The sequence below is a fragment of the Somniosus microcephalus genome, chromosome 14 (assembly GCF_052327205.1).
Source record: "Somniosus microcephalus isolate GS21.2 chromosome 14, FLI_Smic_1.0, whole genome shotgun sequence".
In the NCBI taxonomy this organism is placed as follows: domain Eukaryota; kingdom Metazoa; phylum Chordata; class Chondrichthyes; order Squaliformes; family Somniosidae; genus Somniosus; species Somniosus microcephalus.
Window position 1 is genome coordinate 108,428,137 of NC_141000.1, and position 16,319 is coordinate 108,444,455.

The 16,319-nt window shown below is 45.1% G+C and overlaps 1 protein-coding gene across 1 annotated transcript in view; it reads right to left on the bottom strand.

Annotated features, from left to right (window-relative positions):
- get1 (guided entry of tail-anchored proteins factor 1) overlaps nt 1-16,319 on the bottom strand; it is a 65,168-nt gene that overhangs the window by 18,434 nt on the left and 30,415 nt on the right. The window contains exon 2 of the mRNA XM_086007163.1: nt 3,653-3,818. Within this exon, the coding sequence (XP_085863289.1) occupies nt 3,653-3,818 (166 nt within the window). The remainder of the gene's footprint in view (nt 1-3,652; nt 3,819-16,319) is intronic.

Here is a 16,319-nt window from a genome sequence, read left to right on the forward strand (position 1 = left end):
TCATCTCCTTTGTTTTGCTGATGTTGAGGGAGAGGTTGTTGTACTTGCACCATTCTCCTAGGGCTCTTACCGCCTCCCTGTAGCCTGTCTCGTCGCCATCTGTGATCAGGCCTACAACGGTAGTGTCATCAGCAAACTTGATGGAGTTGAAGTTGTGCGTGGCCACGCAGTCGTGAGTAAACAGGGAGTACAGAAGGGGGCTGAGCACACAACCCTGGGGAGCTCCCGTGTTCAGGATCAGTGAGGAGGAGGTGTTTCTGCCTATTTTCACCACCTGGGGTCTTCCCGTCAGGAAGTCCAGGATCCAGTTGCATAGGGAGGTGTTAAGTCCTAGCTCACTGAGCTTGTTGACAAGCTTGGAGGGGATAATGGTATTGAATGCTGAACTATAATCAATGAACAACATTCTCACATAGGTGTTCCTCTTATACAGGTGTGATAAGGCAGTGTGCAGTACAGTGGCGATGGCATCATCCCTAGATCTGTTTGGGCGGTAGGCAAATTGGAGTGGGTCCAGTGTGTCAGGTAGTAACGAGTTGATGTGGGTTTTGACCAGCCTCTCAAAGCACTTCATGATGACAGAAGTGAGTGCTATGGGGCGGTAGTCATTTAAACAATTTACTTTTGGTTTTTTGGGGACTGGAATAACCGATGGTCATCTTGAAGCGGGTGGGGACTACAGACTGGTACAGTGAACGGTTGAATATATCCGTAAACACGGCTGCCAGCTGGTCAGCGCATGCTCTAAGGACATGCCCAGGGATTCCATCTGGACCGGGTGCTTTGTGGGTGTTCACTCTCTTAAAAGTCTTGCTCACGTCAGCCACGGAGATTGAGAAGACCCGGTCATCCTGAGCCGCAGGCGCCCTTGTAACAGGCCAGTTGTTGTTGGCCTCAAACTGGGCATAAAAAGTGTTAAGCTCATCCGGGAGAGAGGCATTGCTGGGCATGACACAGTTGGGTTTCCCTTTGTAGTCTGTAATAGATTGTAGTCCACTCCACATCCTTCGCGAATCTGAGCTATGATAGTGTGACTCCACTTTGTCCGTGTATTGTCTTTTTGCATTTTTGATGGTTTTTCTGAGGTCGTACCTTGATTTCTTGTACTCACCCATGTCCCCAGAGTTGAATGCGATGGACCGTGCTTTTAGCATAGCACGGATATTGCCATTTACCCATGGTTTCTGGTCGGGAAACGTTCGTACAACAATCCTCAGAACAAGGTCGTCTATGCACTTGTTTATGAAACTAATGACTGAATCTGTATATGTGTTGATGTCATTGTCCGAGGCATTCCGAAACATATCCCAGTCAGTGGAATCAAAACAGTCTTGTAACATGGCGTCTGATTGATCCGACCAGCGTTGTAGAGATCTCATCACAGGCTTTTCCTGTTTCAGTTTCTGCCTATTAGGTGGGTAGCAGCAGGATGGAGTTGTGATCTGATTTGCCGAAGGGAGGGCGGGGGAGGGCCTTGTATCCATCCCGGAATGGAGTGTAAACGTGATCTAGTGTGTTCTTGGCTCACGTTGGGCAGGTGATATGCTGATGGTATTTAGGCAGTACTTTCTTCAGATTGGCTTTGTTGAAATCGCCAGCCACGATGAATGCAGCCTCTGGATGGGAAGTTTCAAGCCGGCTAATGATCCCATACAGCTCGTTTAGTGCCCTATTTGCGTCGGCCTGTGGTGGAATATACACCGCTGTAATGATCACGGATGAGAACTCTCTCGGGAGGTAGAAGGGTCGGCATTTGATCATCAGGTGTTCAAGATCGGGTGAACAAGAAGATGCAAGTAGTTCCACGTCGGAACACCAAGAATTGTTGATCATAAAGCATACTCCACCCCCTCTATTTTTCCCCCCCGAGTCCTTTGTTCGGTCTAGCCGGTGAATGTTGAATCCCTCTGGTTGAATGGCCGAAGCTGGTGTCGATGGATCAAGCCAAGTCTCAGTAAAAATCAAGACATTGCAGTTCTTAATGTCTCGCTGGAAGGTGAGCCTCCCTCTGAGTTCGTCCAGCTTATTGTCCAGTGACTGCACATTCACCAGGAGAATACTCGGAAGGGGGGGGGGGGGGGGGGGTGTTCACGTCGCCTCAGCTTCACTAATGCACCTGCTCGTCTGCCCCGCTTGCGCCGTCATCGCTTCCTGATCACAGGAATGAAGTCAGGTAAGCATGTGGGAGGGTAGATGGTAGTAGCAGCAGAATCCCAGTTCGAAAAATCAGGGGTAGGTCCTATATCTCCGGACGATCTTATGTCCAGAAGTGATTGACGGTCGTAGCGGATAAGTGAAGAAACAGTACTTACAAAATTGTTTAATAATAATAAAATAATAAAGTGGAAAGTTGTGGGCGAGCTCGTAAAACAGCGGCTACCCTCATAAGCCACACAGGTCGGTTAAACAGTAGAATATTTAAAAAAACAACTAAACTACTAATACTAAAACTAGAATGCTAAATACTAAACAGTAGAATACTAAAAAACTAACAGTACGATATATTAAAATACAACATTAAATACAACATTAAAATACCAGTTGGGGAGCTCAAAACAGCAGCCACACAGGTTGGTTAAACAGTAGAATATTAAAAAAAAAACTAAATTACTAAAACTAGAGTGCTATATACTAAACAGTAGAATACTAAAAACTAACAGTACGATATATTAAAATACAATATTAAATACAAATAAATAAATTAAATACAACATTAAAATACCAGTTGGGGAGGAGCTCGTAAAACAGCAGCCATACAGGTCGGTGCTGATTCTATGGTGGTTCTGGGAGTTTCTGAATCATTGTAAATTAGAAAGAGTAGAACAATAGCACAAGAGAGGGATAGAATCAATGATTATGCGAGCAAGTGCAAGAAAACGCAAGAGCGAATGGGGAAAAAAAAGTGGCCACTTAGATGGCTGCAAATGTCAGTCAAGCATGATGCTGATTTCACTCTAGGTTCAGATATGCACATTTCCTACCAGAGGTCACTGGCTAGTGATCAGGAGCAAATAACCTGCCTGGGTTTTTCCTCCACTCTGGCACAGAACATGAAAGCCAGTTGTAGCAGTGCCCTTGACCTGCCTGAATATGCAAAGCATAGGTGTGAAATATATGTCGAGTTTTATTAAAATCTTAATATAATTATAATGACAAATTATTTTCTGTATCTACAAAACTGCAAATCGACTGCACTGAATGCAATATTTCCAGCTAATTGCGCGCATAAAATTTTGGTAAAGGAAAAGAAACATGCCACCTCAATAGCTTGGTGGTAAAATCTCAGGCCAACAGAGAGATTTGAGCTAGCCAATCTCAGCAAGGCAGCAGTATAGGCTGCACAGTTAGCGGAAGCATCCTTGGATTGGGGGCGAGGGTGGGGTGGTGTTGGAAATGCTCTTAAATCATTACATACAGAGACCCCCCTGAAAGGTGGCATGTGTGAAGGACTAGTCTTGCCTATGATGTCTTCCACAGCCAGTTGGCTCACACATGAATAATGAGCATTTGAGCAAAGCGGGCGAAGACACAATGGGGACAACACACCTTTTGTTCCCCATAACTTACAAAAAAGCAACCGAGATTGTGTCAGTTATTTGCTTTTGCCCGCTGCAATCTTGGTAAAAATGGAAAAAAACAGGTATCTCAGTACCGTGAGTTTTCAGTTTATCGGTCATTTTGTTGATCTTGCGCTCCAGGCGTGCATATCTAGCAAACTCATCCATCATGCTGATTGTTGCTAACTCCTGCTTCATGTTTCCAATTTCGATTCTCATTTGGAGCTCAGTCTCTCCATCTTTCTGCAGAAGTTTGGCTATCTGAAAAAGGCAAGTATTCATTAGAAAGAGATGACAACTTTCTGAGCAGGTTTAGTAACGTACTATTTATAGTCTCTATGCTTTTGATTAAACATCCTTTACACCTGTTGCACACATGATTCCCATCAACATGCAAAATAATAATGCTGTAAAAAGCCAGGAAGATTTGTTACTCTCTTGTCCCGTTCCTCCAATGTTGGGGCAGGTATGAACTGGTCCGTTGACCGTTTCTTGGTAAGCAAATCACCAATAGTTCAAAACATAAAAGTGTCACGGAGGCGATTTGTATTTTGAATAGCCCTCCCCTAAATGAGGGCAGCAAGAAACAAATATATAAAGCTAGAGTGATGTGTTTCAAGTTCCATTACACGTTATTAATAGTCATCGAGATGGACTATGTTTTTTAAATGGTGTGTCAGGACCAAACTCCATACAGATAGTGTTACAGGAAACTCTCTTTTAACTGGCACCTAAATATCCGGAAACCTCTCTCAACCAGCAAAATTCAGGAGTAGGTTCAGGTAAGTTTTAGTGGCCGTGTAACCGGGGTTCCTGGATCTGTGGCGGTGTAACCAGGGTTCCTGCACCTGTGGCCGTGCAACAGGGACTCCTGGATCTGTGGCCGTGTAACCGGGGCTCCTGCACCTGTGGCCATGTACGGGGCTCTCGTACCTTGGTAAGTATACCTCTCTGTAATCCGGACTTTTTCATCAACCGGCACCACGCCGGTCCCGTCGGTGCCGGATAAAAAAAAAGTTTCCTGTATTTATTTTTGGGGTACAAGGTGAACTATATATACCAAGGAGATCATTGCTTCAGTGCCCCTGCTCCCCTGGACTTACCAATCTGTACCCAAGTATTTGAAATCCCCATTTCTCGCCCACCTAGAGAAACTGGTGTTCAACACCTTGATACCTCCCCTCACCCAAACCACACAGTTGAATGAGACAGGATCAGACTTGGCTGCAATAACACTCTATCCCCAGTCAAATAACTTGCCAATACTCACTATTTAGGCTCACTTAGAGAATGATCACTTGGGCAGGATTAAAATATTTGCAAGCATCTTCAGCCAAAAGTGCTGAGTGCTCAGCCTGAGGTCCCCACCATCTATCTGTCTTCAGCAGAATTCAGTTCAGTCAACATGACATTAAGAAGTGGCAGACCCTGACAATATCCTGGAGGTAGTGCTGAAGACCTGCGCACCTGAGCAAATCCCTCCGAGCCAAGCTGTTCCAGTACAGCTATGACACTGTCATTTACCAGACGTGAAAAATTATCCAGTTAGTTTTACCCACACATAAAAGAGACAAATTTACCCCAGTCAATCTCTGTCCCATCAGCCTCCTCCCAATCATCAATAAAAAATGATAGGAGTCATGGATAGTGTAATCAAGCAATACCTACTCATCAATGCTCATCAGGATTCCACCAGAACTATTCAACACAGCCTTGATCCAGACATAGATGCAAGAGTCGAATGCCAGAGGAAATGCTAGTAGCTGCCCTCAACATCAAGAAAGCATTCACCAAGAAGGCTTTACAAAACTGAATTAGGGATGGGCAATAAATGCTGGCCTTGCCAGCGATGCCCACATCCCGGAACGAATAAACATTTTTTTTTTTTTTTAAAAACCGGGGTCAATAGAAAAATCCTCCAATAGCCAGAGTAAAGCCTCAAACAAAAGGAAGATGGACATGGTGGCCAGAGGCCAGACATTATTACAGGAGTTCCTCAAGGAAGCTTCCTCAGCTCAATCACCATCAGCTGCTTCATTAATAATTTTCCCTCTATCATAAAGGTCAAAAGTGGAGCGGTTTGCTGACAACACTAGGGTTCAGCTCCATTCACAACACCTCAAATAATGAAGCCAGTTTACAACAGGACCTGGATAGCCAGCTTAGAATCAGAAGTGGCAGGTAACATTTACACCGCACAAGTGGTGGATAATGGCCATCTAGAACAAAAGAAAGCCCAGCCACCCACCCTGCCCCTTGATCGTCAATGGTACCATCGCTGAGGCACCCGCCATCAACATCCTGAGGGTCAACACTGACCAAAAGTTGAACTGCCACATCAACAAGAGCACGACAGAGGCTGGGTACTCGGATAAGTGGCTCACCTTCTGACCCCTTAAAGCCTCTCCACCATCTAGAAGACTCAAGTCATGAGTGAGATGGAATACTGGCCTGGACAAATGCAACCACAAAGTTTCAAAAGCACAATACCATCTAGGACAGAGCAGCTTGCTCAATTGGAGCCCCTCCCACTGGACACTATCTACTTTCCATCACTGGTGCACTGTGGCTGCAGTATGTATAATCTACAGGATGCACTGTTTCAACTCACCAAGGTTACTTTGACAGCATCTCCCTCCCCTGCAACCTTGACCACCAAGAATCGCAAGAGCAGCAATGTTGTGAAATCATCACCTCCAAGTCACGCACCATAACTTGGATATACATTCTTGTTCTTCCATCGTCACTGGGTCAGAATCCTGGAATTCCCTACCCAACCCCACTGTGGGAGCACCATCCCCACAAGGACGACAGCAGTTTAAGGAGAAGTCCACCACCATCAGGGCAACTAGAGATGGGCAATAAATGCTGCCTGATTCTCATTCCAAGAACAAAACTTGTGTGAGCTGCCAATGAATCATACCCAAACATTAATCACCAGCTTCAGGACAAAACTGCAGTGAGGTTGGGGGGGGGGGGGGGGGGGGAAGAAAGAGAATCCTCACTTTAAATGAACTTAAAATGAAGTTAAATACCCAGATCCATAGACATAGGATGCAGACTCACACTTGTGGCTCCTCACAAACTCGAGCAGTTTGTTGGAGAAGCAAATATCTCAGGGTAAGCAAATCCACAGTATTCTCTTCTGCCTCCCAGTGTCTGGTTCAAGAGTGGCACACAGTCAACAATAAGATGGCAAGAGGGAAAGTAACACTAACTGTGTCCTTCTTGAGCATCTCCTAGTGGACAGTTTAAGATCAGCACTGAGAAGCTGGGGAGCAGGGTGGCTGCCACTTGGCAAAGGAATTAATTGAGAAACCTCCAAGAGGACAGAAAATAAAAACAATTTGAGCTCTCATTTTAATTAATTAGAATCTTTATTTTTAATTAAAAAGTCACAAAATACATCACTTCTAAGAAAAGGATTAAAAATAGAAATCTGTTATGACCGTGGTATTAAAGCTTCGAGCTGACTTGACAAAAGATGTCCCTACATCTTCAAGTACAAGGTCATTATACAGTTTTCCTGAGAACTTGGGTCAGTTGAAAAACAAATCTTGGGATTTGGTTCCAACAACAAATGGGAAAAGACCTAGTTGTCTGGAGCTGGATTTGAAAGCTAAATCATCCCCAATCCAATTTACTCATGCAAGATTAATTGTACATGTGGACCAGATTTACACCATCCTGCATCAGATCAGGAAAAGATGCAGACTCACTCGTGCTGGAAAGGTCAACAGAAATTCAGCTTCAGTGCACAATCTTAGTAAAAAGGACAAGCTTTCAGGATCTCGACCTTAGTGGTGATGTCTTCACCACCACTAAAATTACACCTACTGGATATGCAGTTCTTCAACCACTGCGCTCTGTTTTAGTCTATAAAGCTACCAATTTAACTTCAGTTGAATCAATGCCATTTGTTGAAATGAATGGATTCAGCAACTCAAAGGTACAGTATTAGTTTCATGTCAATAATGACTCAGGGAAACTGTTTTTCCAATTTAGTTCTCAGGAGTCAACCGTTGAAAGAAAATTGCCGTCAACTCTGGCATAATTTGGCAAAAAAAATCCACATAACTTACTCAAAAGGAAGTGCAGAAGCAGATCACACTAGTGAAGTGGTGGAGTGAAAGGGAAGAAGCTTGTCTAATATTACTGCCAGCCATTAACCAATGAGTTGACCTGAACAACAACATGCATTTATATAGCACCTTTAACATAGTAAAACGTCCCAAGGCGTTTCACAGGAGTGTTATCAAAATTTGACACCGAGCCACAGAAGGAGATTTTAGCTCAGGTGATCAAAAGCTTGGTCAAAAAGGTAGGTTTTTAGGAGCATTTTTTTTAAAAGAGGTAGAGAGGCTTAGGGAGGGCATTCCAGAGCTTAGGGCCTATGCAGCTGAAGGCACGTCTACCAATGATGGAGCGATTAAAATGGAGGATGCACAAGGAGCCAGAATTAGAGGAGCGCAGTGATCTCAGAGGGTTGTAGGGCTAGAGGAGGTTACAGAGATAGGAAGGGGCGAGGCCATAGAGGGATTTGAAAGTGAGGATGAGAATTTTAGAATCGAAGTGTTGCGCACCGGGAGCCAATGTAGGTCAGCAAGCACAGGGGTGATGGGTGAATGGGACTGTGTAGGATACAAGCAGTAGAGTTTTGGATGAATTCAAGGTCACCGAGGGTGCAAGGTGCGAGGCCGTCATCTGTGTCTTTGTTAGTCAAGTCTAGAGGTAACAAAGTAGAATGCAAGGTTGGGGGCTTCACATATTAAAAGAGAGATATTTTTGGGGCATATACCCTCCCATAAGGAGGCTATCCAAACTCTGATCCTTATCCTCTTGCTACACCCTCCCTAGTGAGCTGAGGCAGGGGCAGAAATGGGCAATGTTACAGAGGTGGAAGTAGGTGGTCTTGGTAATGGAAAGGATTTGGGGTCAGAAGTTCAGCTCAGGGTCAAATAGGAGCCCATATCATACTAGACCCAAAAGGGCTGAAAGAGCTGAATGACATCTTTGGGTGAATGTTTTAATTTTCACATGTACAGTGATCTTTCAGATTAATGTAAATAATATCTAAAAACAATCAATTTAAAAAAGGGAGTGCTTTTTTAAAAATGCCAACAATTGAATCTTGATAAGTGCAGAATTAGTATATTGGTTATACCGAATTGGGAGTTCATAATCCTACACTGATTTCACTGAGGCAACCCAGGTCCAAGAAAATTATGAGAACTGGCAAACTAATTTAATGCAAAATAAAGTGCACAATTTTCTACTGCAATCCTCATACCCTAAAATTTAAGAGTAAAGAGGGATAGGCATGGGGTCACTTTCACCATCACCCCCTGCAAAAGGCATAAAAATATCTGGAGTTCAATAATTCGAAAGCTTAATGATGGACATCTGCACCATCAACAACAGTGGCAGGATCGCCACCTTAATCTGTCTCCACTGATGAAGATTACATATTTGTAATAAATAGCTGACAAACAGTGGCATGTACTCAACAGCGTTTAGGGTTTCAACTACAGCATTACCAATGGATCCCTTTGTGTGCTCCATGCAGACACTATTTTTCTGGGAAAAATGACAGCTGGTCAAATGGTGAAGGGTTTATGAGGATGGTGAAGATTAAGACATAGCCCAAAATGCTAATCTGGCTAAACTATGTATTACTGGATATACAAAGCAGATTTTAAATGAATACCGCAGCACATCAACCCTTTTCAGTACACATACAACAGTACATTCTGGTACAATACAAAAATCAGAATATTACTGCTCTGATTTTTTTTTTTTTTAAGTCAGCATTAGAAAATTCCAAAATCATTATAGATACTAGATTCTGGGGGGTGGGGGGGAAAGAAGAGAAAGGAAGAGGTCTTGGTCTTCAACGAGTCATTCTCGCATACTGCTCAGCAACTGGCCAAGACAAGCATCAACAGCCCTTTAGTGTCAGCCACCCTTCCCAGCTTTCAGATTGAGGAATTGCACGGCCAAGGGAGGGTGCAGCCAGAGGATAAGGATCAGAGGTCGGTTAGCCTCCTCATGGGAGGGTATATGCCCAAAAATCTCATTTTTATTATGTGAAGTCCCCAACCTTGCATTCTGCTTTGTTAGCAATATAGGAAGGTTCAAACTAGACATGGTCACATACAGAGCCGATACTTGGTTATCTCACCAGCAGAAGACAGGTGGATCCCCTTCAGCAATCTAGTTCCTCGCCTTTCCCTGGATGACTCAGCTGCAACTGGCAAAAACTTGCCAACTAGGGCAAACCTTTGAATGAATACAATTTAACAAAAGATTTTGGCTAGATTATGTCTCAAACGCATAACTGAAAGGTACTCTTCCAGCAACACACACTTCTCTTTTAAACACTAGATAGCAGCTCAGCTCAGAGACCAAGAGTCCCTGAAAAATATTCCGAATTAAATATGTCCTCACTTATGGCTGTACCTTGTGCATTGAGCTATAGAATACCCCAGTCCGTGCCATGAGTTGAGCTCAGCAAGGGTTGTGGTATGGGTGCTACAATTGGCCTCAGAAACCTAAGCTACAGAGAAGAACATTTTAGCCAGATCGCCAGCCAGCGACCCACTGTTGTAAACTGCATGTTAACAAACACCAGAGGAAGACAGGATCAGGATCAGGCGTGATGTTCTCCACAATCAAATATCCTTTGGCCTAGGCTCAAGCAGGAAGAATGGCCTTTAAGGCGAGGGCAGCCATCACCCATGAAACCACACTTCAAGGATATGATGGCTATTTTTGAAAATAATCCCAATATCTTAAGTATTATTTTTTTTAATTCATTTATGGGATGTGGGCATCGCTGGAATGGCCAGCATTTATTGCCCACCCCTAATTGCCCTCAAGAAGGTGGTGGTGAGCCGCCTTCTTGAACCGCTGTAGTCCATGTGGTGAAGGTGCTCCCATAATACTGTTACGTAGGGAGTTCCAGGGTTTTGACCCAGTGACGATGAAGGATCAGCAAAATACTTCTAAGTAAGGATGATGTGTGACTTGGAGGGGAACTTGGAGGTGGTGGTGTTCCCATGCGTCTGCTGCCCTTGTCCTTCTAGGTGGAAGGGATTGCAGGTTTGGGAGGTGCTGCTGAAGCCTTGGTGAGTTGCTGCAGTGCATCTCGTAGATGGTGCACACTGCAGCCGCGGTGTGCCGGTGGTGGAGGGAGTTAAATATATTTCTTAAGGCTAAAGGGATCAAGGGATATGGGGAGAAAGCAGGGACAAGGTACTGAATTTGGATGATCAGCCATGATCTCATTAAATGGCAGAACAGGCTCAAGGGGCTGAATGGCCTACTCCTGCTCCTATCTTCTATGTTTAGGTGGTAGATGGGGTGCCAATCAAGCGGGCTGCTTTGTCCTGGATGCTGTCGAGCTTCTTGAGTGTTGTTGGAGTTGCACTCATCCAGGCAAGTGGAGAGTATGCCATCACACTCCTTACTTGTGCCTTGTAGATGGTAGAAAGGCTTTTGGGAGTCAGGTGAGACACTCGCCGCAGAATACCTAGCCTCTGACCTGCTCTTGTTGCCACAGTATTTATGTGGCTGGTCCAGTTAAGTTTCTGGTCAATGGTGACCCCAAGGATGTTGATGGTGGGGGATTCGGCGATGGTAATGCCATTGAATGCCAAGGGACGGTGGTTAGACTCTTGCTTGTTGGAGATAGTCATTGCCTGGCACTTCTGTGGCGTAAATGTTACCTGCCACTCATCAGCCCAAGCCTGAACGTCATCCAGATCTTGTTGCATGTGGGCATGGACTGCTTCATTATCTGAGGAGTTGTGAATGGCACCGAACACTGTGCAGTCATCAGCGAACATCCCTATTTCTGACCTTATATTGGAGGGAAGATCATTGATGAAGCAGTTGAAAATGGTTGGGCCTAGAACACTGCCCTGTGGAACTCCTGCAGCGACATCCTGGGGCTGTGATGATTGACCTTCAATCACCACAACCATCTTCCTTTGTGCTAGGTATGACTCCAGCCAGTGGAGAGTTTTCCCCCCAGATTCCCATTGACTTCAGTTTTACTAGGGCTCCTTCATGCCACACTCTGTCAAATGCTGCCTTGATGTCAAGGGCAGTCACTCTCAGCTCACCTCTAGAATTTAGCTCCTTTGTCCATGTTTGGACCAAAGCTGTAATGAGGTCGGGAGTCGAGTGGTCTCGGCGGAACCCAAACTGGACATCAATGAGCAGGTTATTGGTGAGTAAGCGCCGCTTGATAGCACTGTCGACGACACCTTCCATCACTTTGCTGATGATTGAGATTAGCCTGATGGGGCGGTAATTGGCTGGGTTGGATTTGTCCTGCTTTTTGTGGACAGGACATACCTGGGCAGTTTGCCACATTGTCAGATAGATGCCAGAGTTGTAGCTATACTGGAACAGCTTGGCTAGAGGCACGGCTAGATCTGGAGCACAAGTCTTCAGCACGATAGCCGGGATGTTGTCAGGGCCCATAGTCTTTGCCGTATCTAGTGCGCTCAGCCGTTTCTTGATATCACGTGGAGTGAATCGAATTGGCTGAAGACTGGCTGCTGTGATGGTGGGGACCTCAGGAGGAGGCCGATATGGATCATCCACTTGGCACTTCTGGCTGAAGATGGTTGCAAACGCTTCAGCCTTGTCTTTTGCACTCACGTGCTGGGCTCCGCCATCATTGAGGATGGCATAGAAAAAATGGTCATGGAGCCTCCTCCTCCCGTTAGTTGTTTAATGGTCCACCACCATTCACGACTGGATGTGGCAGGACTGCAGAGCTTTGATCTGATCCATTGATTGTGGGATTGCTTAGTCCTGTCTATAGCATGCTGCTTTTTAGCATGCATGTAGTCCTGTGTTGCAGCTTCCCCAGGTTGGCACCTCATTTTTAGGTATGCCTGGTGCTGCTCCTGGCATGCTCTTCTACACTCCTTATTGAACCAGGATTGGTCCCCTGGCTTGATGGTAATGGTAGATTGAGGGATTAGCCAGGCCATGAGGTTAGAGATTGTGGTCATGGTACAATTCTGCTGCTGATGGCCCACAGCGCCTCATGGATGCCCAGTTTTGAGCTGCTAGATCTGGTCTGAATCTATCCCATTTAGCAGTGATAGTTCCACACAACACAATGGAGGGTGTCCTCAGTGTGAAGACAGGACTTCGTCTCCACAATGACTGTGCGGTGGTCACTGCTACCAATACTGTCATGGACAGATGCATCTGTGACAGGTAGATTGGTGAGTACGAGGTCAAGTAGGTTTTTCCCTCATGTTGGTGTTCTCACCACCTGTCGCAGGCCCAGACTGGCAGCTATGTCCTTCAGGACTCAGCCAGCTCGGTCAGTAGTGGCGCTACCGAGCCACTCTTGGTGATGGACATTGAAGTCCCCCACCCAGAGTACATTCTGTGCCCTTGCTACTCTCAGTGCTTCTTCCAAGTGGTGTTCAACATGGCGGAGTACTGATTCATCAGCTAAGGGAGGGCGGTAGGTGGTTATCAGCAGGAGGTTTCCTTGCCCATGGTTGTCCAGAGTCAATGTTGAGGACTCCCAGGGCCACTCCTTCCCGAATGTACATCACTGTACCACCACTCCTGGTAGGTCTGTCCTGCCAGTGGGACAGGACATACCATGGGATGGTGATGGAGGAGTTTGGGACATTGGCTGAAAGGTATGATTCTGTGAGTATGACTATGTCAGGCTGTTGCTTGACTAGTCTGTGGGACAGCTCTCCCAATTTTAGCACAAGTCCCCAGATGTTGGCGAGGAGGTCTTTGCAGGGTCGAATGGGTTGGGTGTGCAGTTGCCGTGTCTGCAGCCGGTGCAGAGATTGATGCCGGGTGGTCCGTCTGGTTTCACTCATTATTTTTTTTCGTAGCGGTTTGTTACAACCGAGTGGCTTTTTTAGGCCATTTCAGAGGGCAGTTAAGGGTCAACCACATTGCTGTGGGTCTGGAGTCGCATATAGGCCAGACCAGGTAAGGACGGCAGATTTCCTTTCCTAAAAGGACATTAGTGAAGCAGATGGGTTTTTACGACAATCCAATAGTTTCATGGTCACCATTACGGATGCTAACTTTTACTTCCAGATTTATTTAATTAACTGAATTTAAATTCCTCGGCTGCCATGGTGGGATTTGAACTCACGTCTCTGGATCATTAGTCCAGGTCTCTGGATTACTAGCCCAGTGACATTACCACTACGCTACCGTTCCCCAAATAGTAATATTTCTTAATGACTCACAAGTCAATGGAATGTTTTAACATAGCTTCTATATTTTGCTGAGGCTGAGCAAATTAGCCAGAGCACTGAAGAGGTTTGATAAGGAAGACCGATTTGCTTTTTAGGATTTGTACTGTGTTCAGAATTTGCACCTGGCATTTCCGAGGAGTATCTTCAGCTGGCGATCAACAGGACCCCTGCAGAAAAGGCATAAACAGCTTTTTCTCTGTGGGGTTCCACCAATCTTCTGCCAAAGTTACGGCAAGAGATTGGGAGAACCCCAATGGAAATTCGGGGCCTTGCTGGCTGGGAAGATGGGGGCGAAGAGTGAGAGAAATCAGGATTTGTAATCCAGTAATGTAGTCTGCCAAATGGAACCAGCAACTCCAGAAATTAAATGAAAACAATTTCTCTTACGTACAATACATTAAAATTCTACAACTGGCCAGTGTCCCTGGGCTAGGCGGAGGTCAGGACATAGGTCAGCTGTGACAAACACAGTTGTGCTGACAGTAACTATCTTGACTCATGAAAAACAGCCATGTTAGCAAGAAATACCATCAGAAGTTTCAGTGAAAAATTGCACCACTAAAATAAATGAATCAACCAGCAAGTGCAGCTATTTATACTGCATTTCACAGATGCTCAGATCATATCCAGTCTCCAAAATGACTCTAAATTGATTAGCCATCCTTTCCATTTGCTCCCCCTCCACAACCTTCGCTCTCCTCTGCTGAAGGCACCAACTCCGGAGGTACCAATTTCACAGGGACCCGCACTCCCTATTGCTTTGCCCTAAAGGCCATTCTTCATGTACGAGCTTAGATAATGAACGTTAGCAGGCTCTGCAGAGACCGTCGCAGACGTGCCCAATCCTGTTCTGGGTCTGTATTATGGCTTGGCACTATTTCAGGCTTTTACCAACTAAGTTGTTTGGAAGAGCTCCTAATTCATCATGCTTATCTAGTCCCCATTTAACAAGGAGGTCCAGCTCATGGACTGGTTTCATGTTGAGGAGGCAGAAATTGACCACAATAGTCTGGGCAGAACTATTAATGGATAAAACTACAGATGAACAGTGGGAGGTGTTCAAAAAAGTATTTGATAGAATACAAAACCTGTACATACCCCTAAAGGGCAATAGCGCTACTTGTGTAATTAAACAATGTTGGCCTTTATTGCAAGGGGGAATAGAGTATAAAAGTACATAAGAACATAAGAAATAGGAGTAGGAGTAGGCCATTCGGCCCTTTGAGCCTGCTCTGCCATTCAATGAGATCATAGCTGATCTTCTGCCTCAATTCCATTCACCGGCCCTATCGCCATATCCCTTGATGCCCTTACTAGTCAGAAATCTATCGACTTCTGTTTTGAATATACCCAATGACTGAGCCTCCACAGTCCTCTGGGGTAGAGAATTCCAAAGATTCACCACCCTCTGAAGAAATGTCTTCTCATCTCAGTCCTGAATGGCCTACCCTTTATCCTGAGGCTGTGCCCCCTGGTTCTAGACTCCCCAGCCAAGGGAAACATTCTCCCAGCATCCACCCTAACAAGCCCTGTAATAATTTTGTATGCTTCAATGAGATCCCCTCTCATTCTTCTGAATTCAAGAGAATACAGTCCTAGTTTACTCAATCTCTTCTCATATGACAGTCCTGCCATCCCAGGAATCAATCTCGTGAACCTTCGTTGCACTCCCTCTATGGTAAGTATATCCTTCCTTAGGTAAGAAGTACTCCAGGTGTGGTCTCACCAAGGCCCTATATAATTGGAGTAAGACTTCTTTACTCCTGTACGCAAATCCTCTTGTAATGAAGGCCAGCATTCCATTTGCCTTCCTAATGGCTTGCTGCACCTGCACATTCACTTTCAGTGACTCATGTACAAGGACACCCAGGACCCTTTAAGCATCTGCATTCCCCAAATCATTCACCATTTAGGAATTACTCTGCCTTTCTGTTTTTTCTACCAAAGTGGATAACTCCACATTATATTCCATCTGCCATGTTCTTGCCCACTCACTGAGCCTGTCGAGATCCCCTTGAAGCATCTTCACATCCTCTTCACAACTGACACTGCCACCTAGCTTTGTGTCATCAGCAAATTTGGAAATGTTACATTTAGTCCCCTCATCCAAATCATTGATATAGATTGTGAATAGCTGGGGCCCAAGCACCGATCCTTGCGGTACCCCACTAGTCACAGCCTGCCATCCTGAAAGACCCGTTTATCCCTACTCTTTGTTTTCTGTCCGATAACCAATTTTCAATCCATGCTAGTATATTACCCCCAATTCCATGTGCCCTAATTTTGTTCATCAACCTCCTGTGTGGGACCTTATCAAAGGCCTTCTGAAAATCCAAATACACATCTACCAGTTCCCCTTTGACTACTTCACTAGTTACATCCTCCAAGAACTCCAATAGGTTTGTTAAACAGGATTTCCTTTTCATAAATCCATGTTGACTCTGCCCAATCTTACTACAGTATTAGTTTCCAAGTGCCCAGTTATTGCATTCTTTATAGT